Source organism: Bacillus rossius, chromosome 10 (genome assembly GCF_032445375.1).
Source record: "Bacillus rossius redtenbacheri isolate Brsri chromosome 10, Brsri_v3, whole genome shotgun sequence".
Classification (NCBI taxonomy): Eukaryota; Metazoa; Arthropoda; class Insecta; order Phasmatodea; family Bacillidae; genus Bacillus; species Bacillus rossius.
Window position 1 is genome coordinate 45,818,841 of NC_086337.1, and position 14,216 is coordinate 45,833,056.

The following is a 14,216-nucleotide window of genomic DNA, read 5'->3' on the forward strand; positions in this document are numbered from 1 at the left end:
GGTGTCTAATTACACGTAGCACTTAATAGCCACCACATTTTCCTATTTCAGTTCAGTGTTTAGCATTTAATTTAAAGAATTAAAATGGCTTAAAACTGGCATTTTTAGGTATTACTAAGTAGATATGTACATGTCTTTATGTTAACTATTTCAACATTACACGCTGAGTTACCTATGCAAAGATAGCACGCCACTTTGAGCCTAGTGAATAGAGGCATGTGATGCACAGGCCCAGTTTGGCTCTTAACGTCCCTGACCTTTTAGAGCTCTTGCCTCCAGCTAGGCAGACTCCTGTTAACTTTCATTTTAAGGTGGACAAACTGAAGGCGTGTTGTGGGTCTATTATTACCCCGTGCGGGGGCGAGCAGCCCACGTCCATCTCTACCAGCACAGCCAGTTACAATCATTGTTTTTGAACCCAGCTAACCTTGACTTCACCATGGCTAGTAGCGTAGACACGGTAGAGACGCAAAACTAAATTAAAAGCTTGATTATGTGTTGAGTAGGTTATTGCAGCGTTCATACCAATTACTTTATAAGCAAAGATTTAAATTTATTCTGGATAAATTATAATGTACTACAGACAAATGCCATAAAATACATAAAAAAGACTTAAAAATTTACAATCCTATACGTGACGCCCGGCCGTAGCGATCACGTTACCTGCAACACAAAGGCCTTGCCTTCGCATAAGTCTAAGTCCGTACTTCAAAGACGCGCGAGGGGGGGGGGGGGGGAAGTCCACACCAAATCTTGGCTACCGTCCCAAAACAACTTCTTCTTCCACCAATAACAAATTAAAGTTTTACTTACAGTAATTCTCGCCGTGTAGTAGAAATTTACCAAAACTGTAGCGCCTCCGGGTACCCGGGCTGTAGACTCGGCGTAGGTGACACATGTAGCCCAGTCAAATGGCCACGGTCGACGTACTTCGGGGCGTGGTGCACTAACACGGGCGACTCACGAAAAGTTTAAAATCGTTGATGGTAAATACGTTGCCGTTCATTCCAAATTATAAAAAATATAAACCAGCTGATGCGGGCCGCGGCAACTATAGCTCCGCGTAGCAGTCTCCAGGGTTAACAGTTCATAACGACGTGTGGGTCGTGTCCCAAATCCCGTGCACGGAGTTCCCCTGGGAACCCATATTCACAACTGTTCCGCCGCCGGTCAACGCCCGCAAGCCTCTGTCTGCCCCCGAGTCCAAACAGTCCGCTCCCTGCATACGTCACACTCCCGTGACGTCATCCACCTCCCTCCGCTAATTCCCCCTCTTTCATACGTGAACAAGTCCATGTACAGAGGTAAATGGCCGCATGGAAAACCACAGTCTTTGATTAATTTTAACTGAGACTTCTGAAGACGTAAATGAAAATAAGTATGAAAACATTAACTAAACAAATTACGTTAACATTAAAATTAAAAATAACTAGACATTAAACATAATAACATGAGACACCAATAGTGTCTCAACGTGCATCATGAACAGGTTAGAGCATACCAACAGCCGTGTGTTTTTCCTGCGGGCAGCCACCGCCGAGGCGCTGTTCGGAGACGCTGACGACATCAGCTCGGACGAGGAGGCCCAGGCCGTCGCTGCCAAGGACCGCTCCCCGGAGAGGTCGGAGGACGAGCGGGATGGAGACCGGGACCGGGACCGGGACAGTGATGCCGAGCGAGACCGGGAACGAGACGACGAAGGAGACGAGCCGAGGGCAGTTGTCGAAGAGGTGTGTGTGTAATGGGTCGCTCTTGCTTCTAAGCACCAGCTTTCTCTCGGAACTGAAACATCGTCAAGTGCACTCGAGAAGTTTTGCAGATAGAGTAACACACTTGCAACTCTGTTCTGGATGTCTTATTTATTTAAAAAAAAAATTTTACGTGTTTTTCAGCAAATGCTCAGACTTTGACAGCTCACATTTCTTATAGAGTTAACAAAGTATTTACATACTAACAAATTATTAGCTATTCTGTATTCTGGTATTACATGGATCTGTGTTTGTATTGTTTGTGATGTTCACAATATTCAGCTGTCAAAGTCTGAATTTTCTCTAAAGCACATGTAAAGTAAAGGACATCTTAACAGGAATAGTGTGTGTGTAGTAGCGGCTACTGATAAAATATGATTAATTAATACTATCTATTTGCAAAATACAGGCCCCAGATAACACAACTATTTATGTGAAATACCGATAATGTTAAATCATCTATAGGCTATGTTGAGAAAAAATTGCTAAATAAAATAAAGTCACTAAAGCTTTCATTGAATGCTAATAACGGTAGGGTATGAAGAAGTGAAATATGAGATTCAAGTCCTTATTACTGTAGCCTGTCCCCTTCTTAAAACATTCATCCGCTTGTCACACTTTTGCCCTTCAGTGTCATGCAGTATTAACATGATTTTACTAGAAATTTGTCATTTCAGTGACTCAAGACCTAACTACTAAAATTATATATATTTATTTTTATTTATTTATTTATTCTCATTTTTAGGGGCATACAAATACTCAACATTTTTAGTCGAGTTGAGTTTTAAGTACTTGACTTGAGTCTAGTTTTGAAGCTCAAAAAATTATTCTCTATTAAAAAATAAAAGAAAAAACAAATAGTGCTACGAGGGAACATGTTTTCTTGCAAGCAGGAAATGTAATTACCTCTACAAGAACACGCTTAACAGAGGAACATAATAGAAGTTTTGGTGTTCTTGTATTAGAACCTATTCTGACAAGTGTTTATTCTCTACATATGAAAATAACCTGTTATAGGTGGCTTAGTTATTATTTATTTAAATGCAAACACTATAGTGTAAAGTAAAACCATGTACACAAGTACAATGTGCTTGCACTATCTTATTAATTTTGATGTTTTTTATTTGCTCAGTTTAAATGTACTTTTTTTTTATTTTTTTTTTATTAATGTTTAAATACTCAATTTTTTGACACTATTCAATTTGACTGAAAAAGACACTACTCATGCACCCCTACTCATTGTGTACTATTATGGAAAAAAAAATATTTTTAAACATTCTTTCAGAAATTATGTTTAAATATGTGGCTGTTATGATCTTAATTTAACATTGAAAAAGGTGCATTCTTATGTAGAAATTACTTGCCAATTAAGTAAAACTCAAATGATGTAGTACTTCATTTACTAGGAAAAAATTAAAATGAGATATAATTAATATATTTTATGAATTCTCTAGAATCAAACATTTTGTTAAACAAAATTTTGTTCAACACTTAACTTTCACATATTTTCTATGACTCATGCAAAGTAACCCTAAAAATTGTGTTTCTAGCATCTGCAGTTGTTTGTAAAATATGAATAGTTATTCTTTACATAATATTTCACAGTTGATGTAAAGTGTAGGTAGTATAATGTCTATTGATATATTAGAAAGCTTTAAAAAAAAATTTTATCTTCTATATTGTGTGATACGGCCACTTAGTTTAAAGTTATCTTTTTATTCGGTGATAGGAAGCAGAAAAAGAAGAACCTTTGCCTGAGACGAGAATTGATGTCGAGATTCCAAAGATCAGTGCAGACTTGGGGCGAGATATTCACTTTGTGAAGTTGCCAAACTTCTTGTCTGTGGAGACCCGACCCTTCGATGGAGACACCTACGAGGATGAGATAGACGAGGAGGAAACCTTGGACGAGGAGGGAAGGGCGAGGTGAGTTATAGTAATGTGTTGTGTGTGTCTCATTGCGTCATTGCACAGTCTCGGTCATGACGGTCACTATGAGTCTGCGTAAAGGTGTTTAACACAGTTGAAGTCATTATCAGCCATCCTAATATCTTTCGTATTTTAAATTTTGATATTATTTTTAAAACACATCTGGTTTTTACTGTTTTGAGTACTGCATTTTGAATTAGGTTTTGTAAAAATGTATCTTGCCTAGGTTTAAATGCATGTAAGTCGAATACAGATAGTTGTACATCTTTCGTGGTAAATTTTAATTACAAAAATACATGAAAAAAATTACTATTACCTATTTGGCTTTTTTTTTTGTTTAAAATTGTGTGTGCAAGAAGGAAGGCAATTTTGAATGTACTTACACAAATGCCTAAAAACTGACTTTACTTATCCTGACGTGATGGACTTAACCTTATTATTGAGTTAACTTCTAAATGGATTTTTTGCTGGATGTTGGTACTCCCATAATCTGTTGTATTATTGACTATTCACACAGCTTTCTGTAAAAAGTTCTAAATAAAGCAACTCAATAATACCAAAACTGATTTTTTTTTGTCAAGGCTGAAGCTGAAAGTCGAGAACACCATCCGATGGCGCGACGTGCTGGAGAAGGACGGCACAGTCTCCAAGGAGAGCAATGCAAGGTTCATCCGGTGGTCGGACGGAAGCATGTCCCTTCACCTGGGCTCGGAAATATTTGATGTGTACAAACAGCCGTTGCAGGTTGGGGCGCAGTTGCGTTAAAACTATTTTGTACACAGTGATTTGACACTAAAAGCATTGGAGATTGTATACAGTCGGGAATTGTAACTAATAAAAAAGAACATTGTATTGTAGATGTGGTTGGTAATGTGTATACTTGTTCTGAAAAATAGGTACACATGTTACTAATATTTGTAGGGTTGATGGGTCTTCAACAAAGAACCAGTTTGATCTTGATCATGGTTGGATTTATGCATTAGAAGCAGCCTGTAATGGAAAAAAAAATAATAAAAATCCTGTAATGTTTAGTATAAATTTAATCTTTGGTTGAGAGTGAATTGATTCGATTTATCAAAATGAACTTCGTATGAATGATTCTGTTTGCTTCCCTCACTCCACAATAGTTGGTAACACATGTCTAATAGAATATGCTATTAGTTTCCTTATATAGAATATTCTAGATTTTTGATTACTGAATTGTTTGTCCTTTTTCAAATCTAAAGGCACTTTTTTGTAGAAAAATACAGTAGTTTGATTTTTAAAAATGTATCTCTAGGTGGTTTCGTAATCGGTAGAACTTGGGTTTGAATCCAGCTCTGTCCATTTTGATTTGGTTTGCTATGATTTCCCTCAATAACTCCAGGTAAATGCTGGGCTAGTTCCTTACCATAGGCATAGCATTGACCGGCTCATTTCTTTGAACTGTGTTGATGAGTTTAACCAAATTCTGATGACCTCACTGTTGAAAAAAAAATACGTTCATATTAATGAGATCTTTTGCTGCAGCGACAAAATTTGCAGTGGTTGTAGAACTTAATTCATTTAAACATAATCCAAATGTTCAGTGTTCCATCTTTAATACGATCTTTATCATTTACAAAAAAAAAAAAAATTTCAGCTTCAACTTCAGAGATGTAAATCAGCCTTTATGAAGACCGTAAGTTGAGTAGATGTTTTCAACTTGTTTTGTCTTGATGAACCTGCAGCTGAAGAGTTGGTCAGACGAATTATTCGGGCTTCTTCCGTGACAGAAACGCGCGCTTCCCATCTTCGCGGCGAAACTCACGTGTTTTGTGGACGTCCCGCAGGGAGACCACAACCACCTGTTCATCAGGCAGGGGACAGGTCTGCAGGGGCAGGCGGTGTTCCGCACCAAGCTCACGTTCCGGCCGCACTCCACCGAGTCCTTCACCCACCGCAAGATGACCCTCTCCCTGGCCGACCGGTCGCAGAAGACGTCCGGCATCAAGGTTCTGTCGCAGGTCGGCTGGGACCCGGAGCAGAACCGCGGCGAGATGATCAAGGTTGGTCGGAGCCAGTGGCGTAGCCAGGATTTGTGTATGGGGGGGTGTTAAGAAGCATGGTCCCCCCCGTATTAAAGCGGGGGGTCCGGGGGTCCTCCCCGGGAAAATTTGGGTTTTAAGGTGTAAAATAGTGCTATTTTTAGCAGTTTTCGATACTTAAATTTAAACATTGTAATGGTAAAAATTTTATTAATTTTAATATGAAATTTGTTTGAGTGACGAAAAAGAAATTGATTAAAGATTTGGTGCTAAGGGGGGGGGGGGGGGGTTTGAACCCCTAAAACCCCCCCTCTGTTTACGCCCCTGGTCAGAGCTGTTCTCTGTACGTCCTGAGACTGGACTTCATTCGCTTTAGGACTACGGAACGTTAGTCAATTATTTCTGAAGTGAAACTTCTTCGCAGCTGATAGGGTAGGTCGAGGAAATGAAATCATCCGAGCACGACAAAAAAGTGTAATACAGAAAAGTGTTACACTCAGACTGAATAAAGTAGAGTGTCGGACAACTTTTGAATTCTTGCCTGCTTCTTCAGCATCATGTTTCATTGTGTACTTTTATTACTTATCAAAATTAGGAATGGGCCAATCAAATCCTCAAATTCTGATGTACATCAAATCCTTAGTATTCGAAGGATTCTATATTCAAGGAAAATGATTTGAAGAAAAATACTAGAGGAGATAAATTATTAAAAAATTCAATACAGATAACCTCTGAAGTTTACTAGGTAGGTAAAATTTTTTTCTTCATACCTATCCTGTTAGCATTTCCCAAGATTGTGTACTTTTAACATCTACTATATAAATAAAATTTCAACATTTATTGATTCTAGAAACTTAGTTTGTGAAACAAACATTTAAAGGGTTGAATGTTTCAGCACCATAGCTAATATTTTTAATCTATTTTATTTTTTGGCCCTGGAGACTCACATTCAGATTCTAGCGGTATATTCCAGGTACTTTTAGTGATTAGAATTTGAGATTTACATTCGAGAAAATTGGGATTTGACCCATCACCATCACTAATAAAATACTTGTCTAAAACATAACAAGACATATATATTTTCATTATAGCACTCAGGCACACTTGCTCTCTCGTATACCTCCGCACTTGGATAGTTGCACTCATTCTTATTGTACATTCGGGTACCTCTGCACTCGCCTGCATGCTTGTATGCTTGAACACTTGTACATTAGTTTCAAATATTTGCGTACTCTACAAATTTCAGATCCCTCCATCTGTGAATTTTCATTTCTAACTTGTTTGGCAACCATACACCATTTTTTTTTTAATATATAAATTAGAATGGGTGTTTTTATGTTTTCCAGTACCAAGAGGGAGTCTAAATTAGGTAAGACAGAAGGACACGGCTATATAAAGTCACAAGACATAGATTTAGGATTCATCAGAAAACCTAGCTCTCACAGAACCATCTGGAAATGGTGACACACTTAATATAATTACTGTCTATATAAACTGTAAATACAGATTAGGAATACACAGTTTTTGATCAGAAAATGATCAACTGAGGGAAGAACAAAAACTAACAAAATAAATATTAGGTAAAAATAACCATTAGTCCAACTAGCATGCAGCTATTTTTTTTACTGTCCATATCTAATGTAAAAGAGGTTAGCAAGTATTTGAGAGGTATGAGGTGGGCCAATTTAGGGCCAGCCTCGCCACCCTCATTTTCAAGTACAATATAAGTAAAATAAGAATACATATTGTATACCACTAGAAAATTTCTTAAAGTTGGTTCTCAAGTTACTTATTCTTAGGAAAGCTTTATAAAGTCAGCTTTACCTCATGCAGAAATGTATAGTAAAGTGTCTATTCAGGCCAGAAATAAGTCACTTGTGATGAAACACTTTCCTAGTAAAATCATTGTTGTTATTCATAGAATAAAGAAACTCAAATCAGTGCTTTTTTCTGCCAAGTAAGTTTTTTAACACTTTTAAAGTTTTGACAGCCAAATAATCTGCATTCATTTTTGAGAAAAATGGTTGGTTAGCTTTTTTTTTTTTTTTTTAAAAAAAAAGAAAAAAACTTTAAGTTAGTTAGTGGCTTGCATGAATACGTCTGAAAGTGCACTCATTCATAGGATTCAGGGGTTCCCAAACGTTTTCAGCTCGTGATGCACTTACAGGTTTAGTATTTTGTCGCGGCACCCTACCTAGTCGAAACATGTGTAAATGAGAAATCAGATAATAAAGATTTTTTTTATGACACTAGACACAGAAATGGAAATAACTACAATATGAGGCTCACGTACCACAATCTGAGGCTCACATAGGTATATATATTAGAAAAAGAATAATTTATTATTACAGAAAAATACTAAAAAATTCAATGTCAAGTTAATCAATTTGACGTGTGAGCTTGGTGATCTCATTTCCGAATACAACCTGAGCGAGAGTACGGGCGAACACAGTAAGTGGTGCATGCAGTACGCGCGATTTGAATTGTTTATTTTGAATATAAGTAGGATAAGTTTCCGGAAAGAGACAATAGAAGCATCTCGTAGTGCCCCTGTTTTCTCTCCACGGTACCCCAGGGTGCCACATCGCATACTTTGGGAACCTCTGGGCCAAAGCTTACAACGAATGTTCACAGAGCTCTGATGAGGAGGAGAGTGGTGGGTGGAAATGTACTGAGCTGTGTGGTCGCCAGAAAGAGGAAGAGCGCCTCCGAGCGTCGATGAGGCGGGAGAGCAAGCAGAAGCGCGTGCGCGAGCGGGGAGCGAACCGGGGCCTGAGCTCCGGCTACCTGGAGCCCGACCACCGCGACGAGGAGGGCTCGGAGGACGAGGGGGCCATCTCGCTGGCCGCCATCAAGAGCAAGTACAAGAAGGGCGGTGCGTCCAAGAGTGAGTGCACAAGATTACATGGTGGAATAACACAGCAACGCATGTTAATACAACATGTAACACCAAAATTAAAGTTAATAAATACCCCATTCAGCACAAAAATGTAAATAAAGCATTAACTAAAAAGTAGGGACCGGAAAAATTAGCGGGTTCAGTGACCTCTAGGATGAACTTTATAGTTCTCCGTACACTCTCTCGCGTATCACCCTCTCATTGGCTGCGGTCTTGTGAAGGTGTCCCAATGTAGCGGCCTGTGCTTCGGTTGAGTGTTTCTCACTGGCCCGGAGTCATCCAGGCGAGTTGTGAGCCGATATCAGAGGCAGCACTAAGGTATAACTATATGAATTTTAGGCTGTCGTGAAAAGAATCCGCGAATTTTTCCGGTCTCTACTAATAAGCAATTTGACAAAATGAAACTTAAAATACAATAATTTATTTTTTAATATGGTCAATTCATTGAATGTAATTTATTTAGCATAAATTTTCCTTTTTACATAACAGTGAAGTAAATTGAATTGGAAAGAAAATATTCTTATGTTGTTTGATCTTGTATCACTTTATAGTATTTTGTTGCAGTAAATACGTAATTTTAACACATTTTTCTCACATAAAAATTAAGATTTTTTTTTTTTGTATAAATTCTTGATTCTAGTGATTTTGTAGTTAAAGTGCATTGTGTGTCAATCAAAATGAGACTTTTTTGGTGAAGAAATGTTTTAGTTTAATATTTGTTGAATAATACACTATTTTTATGAGTAAATGCAATATATAAAAATAAAAACAATAATACCAAAATCTCTTGGTAAAAACAAATTTGACCTATAAATAAATCATAGAATTTTGTCCCTACTCATTACAGACACCTCACATTTTTCATTCAAAATGTTTTACATTTTACAACAGTTCAATAAAAATTACAGTCTTTAATCAGGCATTCTATGTTTCGGCACATGCTGTAATCTAGCACCAATCAAGCAGTTCAGTTTAAAAATTTTTTTTAAATGGATTCAGACTGGTAAACTTGGTAGCCATGTCACATTACTGCGTTGCCTGCGTTTTCAGTTCGCTCAACACAGTACAGTGTTATATTTCACATATTCTCATTTGGCATTTCTGTTAAAACTATATTGAGGTTCGTTAATTTGGTAAAATCGCTAATCAGGTATGGCTATGGTCCAAGTATCATTGTAATGAGATTTCACTGTACTGTTCGTAATTTTTTTCTTATAAACCACTCGCAGCAAAGATTGATAGTTAAATTTTAAATTTCAAGTTTTATTCATATAGATTAACAAAAACATTGAGTGAAGTAAGACAGAACTAAAAAAAATTACTATCTATATCTCAGTGTGTATTTTGTTGTATGCTTTTGTTTTATTTTACATGTCATTGTTTTTATTTCTTGTAACAATTTTAGAATCAACTTAATTAAAATTTGTTATCGGTAGGATTATGAGTACATTACCTTTCATATATTAAATAATTTTTGAGGATTTTGCTGCTGTTAAAAATGAGCCACACTGGTTGAGTGCTCAGATCACACACTTCACTCCAAGGTGTTCTGGGTTTGATTCCCGGGGGAGTCGAACCTGGATTTTCTGCATGTGGGAAACGTGGCAGACGTTGCAGTGAACCTGTGGGTTTTCGCGGGGTTTCTCCCATTCATTCACATCTGTTAAATGTTCCATTCTTATCCCATCACCCCTTGTCAGTAGAGAAAAGATTTTGTGGTTTTGTTTTTAGGTCAAATTCATTTTTAAAACAAGAGATTTCAAGGTTATTGTTTTTATTTTTATATAGTATTTTTATTCATAGCAATGGTGAATATGGTTAATCAAATATGAAACAAATATTTCTTAATATTTAATTTTTTGAAGTAGTCTCATCTTGACTGACATTGATGCACTTAAACAATAAAATCATTTGTAATAGAATGTCTAGAATAAATTAAAAAACAAAGTTCAGCAATTGTGTTCGAAAAATTTGCCAACGTTAAGAAGCAAAATAAAATGGAACAATATAAATTTTTTTCCAACCCATTTAGTTTGTGCATTTTGGGACAAAAATAAATTACAGTAAAATTCATTTACCATAGAAAAGGATAACATTTTTGTGCATTAAGTTTTGTCATACTGCTGATTGATTTTGTGTTTTTGGTTACATTTTGGTGCTAAATGTTGTAAGAACTTGGGTTGCTGTATTTACATGCTTTGTGGTGTTATTTTGGTTTTATCTCAATTCACCATATAATCCGGTCCCTACTAATCAGTTATCTGTTAACAAATCAATATCATTCACTCATACTTTCGGTTGCAAATGGAAAAAGCTTATGTTGCTTAAATTTTAATGAACTTAAATAGTTTTGTATGAGATGCTCTGCCCTGTCAAGCATGATATGAATAATAATAAATAAAAATATCAACAATTAAAAAAATTATGTGTAATAATTTAATGTATGAATTAAACCTCTTTAAATAAAACTGTCACCAAACACCGGTAATTTTTTTTTGTTAGAATAAAAGGAATGTTGAAAATTTGATGACTGTAAGTAACTGAAGAACCGAATGGTAAAGAGTGGGTTCAGATACACGTACCTCTACCATAAGTTCTAAGAGAGGAAATTATTTTTGCCGAAACTGTTTAATTAATTATTCTTAATTTAGCTTACTGTTTTACAGGAATTATTCAATATAGAAGAGTACGTAACGTTTAGGTAAAAATGTACTTACAGTCACAGAACACAGTTTTGGGTTGTCAAATTATTAAAGCATTTTGCCGCAACTTTATCCTAAGGTTTATGGAAACAGGATTTGTAACTACAGTAGAACCCTGTTATAATGTTTTTCAAGGGAGTACAGGAAAAAAACACTATAAGCAGGAAAACGTTATAAGCAGGAAATCTCAATTTAGCTCTTAACAATGTTCAAGCTTTGTACCAATGGACTCACCAAGCTATGTAAACAACTTTAATGTTAAAACCAAAGATAGTATACTTGATACATGAATTTTCTAAAACAAGCCAACAATTTTTCAAGTTTGTCTTGTTCTCTGGTTAAATTTTGTTTGTCTTTAAAGATACACTGCGACATTTTTTGTAAAATTGTCTCACGATTCATGATGACAACATTAAGAGTGAGAACATCTACTCCTTCGCCACCTGAAAATGTTTAATTTTGGGATTCCTACGTATGAATGAAAAAAAAAATTATTTGTAAGCAATAGAAAACACTTTTAGTTATGCCCTCGCTCAATGGTTGGCAACTTAAATATCGTAGGACTATGTACGTGCATCTGAATACCCACTGGAATGGCAAGGAAGAGAAGAGTTGACTAAGGGTGCCAACTGACACGTAACTATGAACATTGTGTACCTTCAGTATATTGCATAAAATTGTATTTTAACAAACTTCATGTATTGTATGGCAGTGATTGTAATCATAAACATACATAAAGGAAACTTTTTATCGTAAGTGTTGGAATAATTTGGTTTTAAAACATTTTTTCCCCATTTAATGAATGTTAGAAAGCAAACATTATAAGCAGGAAATTACACTATTTATGAACATTATATGCAGGAAATAAATACATTGTCCTTATGGGGGAAATATTGGGACTTTAAAAATATGACATTATAAGCAGGAAAACATTATATGCAGGAACATTATATGTAACAGGGTTCTACTGTATCAATCAGACAATGTCACTTTTGTATGTGGTAAATCATTTTTAATTAATTTTTTTAACAAATATTTGATACATTACTTTTCTTATGTTACTATTAACAGGTACAAGTTTCATGCAATAATATAATAGCAAGTAGGATAATGCACACACATCAACTTGAACATTGTAGTTTTAGCAGATTTTAATTCATTTTGGATTGGGTGAAGTATTAGTCTAAAACAATTTTCTGAACTTTATACATAATGTGATTGAAATAAAACACACATGTGTATATACACTTTTCTTGTAGTTGGCTTTTTTTCTTTCATTCACAAATAATCTAGTTCTAGCAAAGTCCTCTTTCTCTTGAAAAATATGGAATAAAAGTTTTAAGAGAAATTCAGTGTGCTTGTATTAAGTTTGAGTTGCATATTTTCTTTGAAAAATTATTCCCCTCCCCCAACACTTTTTTTGTGTTTCTTTTTTCCAGCTGAAAACAGACCTCCAATTTATTCATCAGATGAGGAAGGTTCTGACTTTGAAGCTAGGCGAGCCAAAAAACAGGACAAATCCAAAGCCCTGAAAGACTCTGATGATGAATCCGAAAAATCTGGCTCGGGTTCGGAGTCTGGTTCGGAAGCTGAAGATGCTGAAGAAAATGACGAGGAAGTTGAAAACAAAGATGGCAGCGGAGATGATGAAGGTGATGATGAGTGAAAGGAAACTATTCAAACTATTTTGTCATGGTGTATTTTTTGTGTGTGTAAATATTAAGGTGTTTTGTATTTGGTCTGAAGCAAGACAATGTACATTCAAGTAAAAGTGTTGCATTTTGAAAATAACATACTGTGTACTGTGGCACATACTATGATGCTTTTCTGTATACAATTTAGTTATATACAATTGAGGTGAAATATAAGTTATATTTATATATTTTTTATAGTTTGATAGCTATTTATAGTTATATTTATATTTCTGGTGCAAGTTGTCTAAGCAGAGTACCTAATTGGGAAAATATATCCACTTTCTTTGCTTTCCCGACTAATGGGTATTATGTAGGCAGTGGCGGACCTAGACTCTGCGGGGCCCTGGACAATTTATTTCAGCGGGGCCCTTGTATCTCGGAAGAAGGGAGGGGGGGGGGATGTCTTAGACTGGAGTATGGAATACCTCTAGGGAAAGGGGGATTTGTGATCACTCTACCCGGAAATTAGAAAATTAAACTTTTGAGCCTACATGGAACCTAAATTTCGACGATGGTAAAGAAATTTTCTTTCGTAGTAAATTGTAATTGGGTTAGTTTTATTAATGCATACAATTTAATTCTGGTGACATCTGGTCATTTTATAAGTTTATAAAAGCTGTGACTATTTTTAAAAGTGAAATTATAAAAAAATATATATAAAAAATCAAAAGCAAAAACAAAAAATAATATTTCCTTTTTTTCATTTACATACATACGATATTTTTTCACATAAAATAAAATTATACAAAGAAGAAGAATAAAAATACTAACATAAATTTTAATTTTTTTTATACAAATACTCAAATATATGCCACATGTAAATGAGGGTTAATTTATATAGCGACCTATACTTTCAATTCCTTTGATAACTGGCAGCAGTAATATAAACATAAAACAAAAAAAGCACAACTGTGTGTACTTTTCCCCGCTCTTCCCCAGAGATATATCAGGGGAAAACGACACTCAGAGCAAAGCCTTGTCGCCGTATCTGTGATAACTGTAACCTGGAGCAAACACTTATCAGCATCGCCGATTATCTGACACTCGTCCCCTGCATGTTGCGGGTAATACTTATAAAAGAGGTTTTATTAAACATTAGGGGTGTACACCTTACATGGCAGACGCGGGGCCCCACTAGGTGCGGGGCCCTGGGCGATTGCCCGGGTCGCCCGGCCCTGGATCCGCCCCTGTATGTAGGCCCAGTATCTTTGGCACTTTTCTATATTGTTTTTTAATTA

General features: G+C 36.0%; 1 protein-coding gene across 1 annotated transcript in view; it reads left to right on the forward strand.

Annotated features, from left to right (window-relative positions):
- The window catches only part of LOC134536082 (another transcription unit protein), a 28,604-nt gene extending 15,438 nt beyond the window's left edge, over positions 1 to 13,166 (forward strand). Inside the window, exons 5-10 of the mRNA XM_063375614.1 lie at positions 1,531 to 1,730; positions 3,478 to 3,674; positions 4,259 to 4,421; positions 5,489 to 5,704; positions 8,375 to 8,570; positions 12,724 to 13,166. Coding sequence (XP_063231684.1) covers positions 1,531 to 1,730; positions 3,478 to 3,674; positions 4,259 to 4,421; positions 5,489 to 5,704; positions 8,375 to 8,570; positions 12,724 to 12,950 — 1,199 coding nt within the window. The 3' untranslated portion in view covers positions 12,951 to 13,166. The remainder of the gene's footprint in view (positions 1 to 1,530; positions 1,731 to 3,477; positions 3,675 to 4,258; positions 4,422 to 5,488; positions 5,705 to 8,374; positions 8,571 to 12,723) is intronic.
- Positions 13,167 to 14,216: the final 1,050 nt, after the last annotated feature.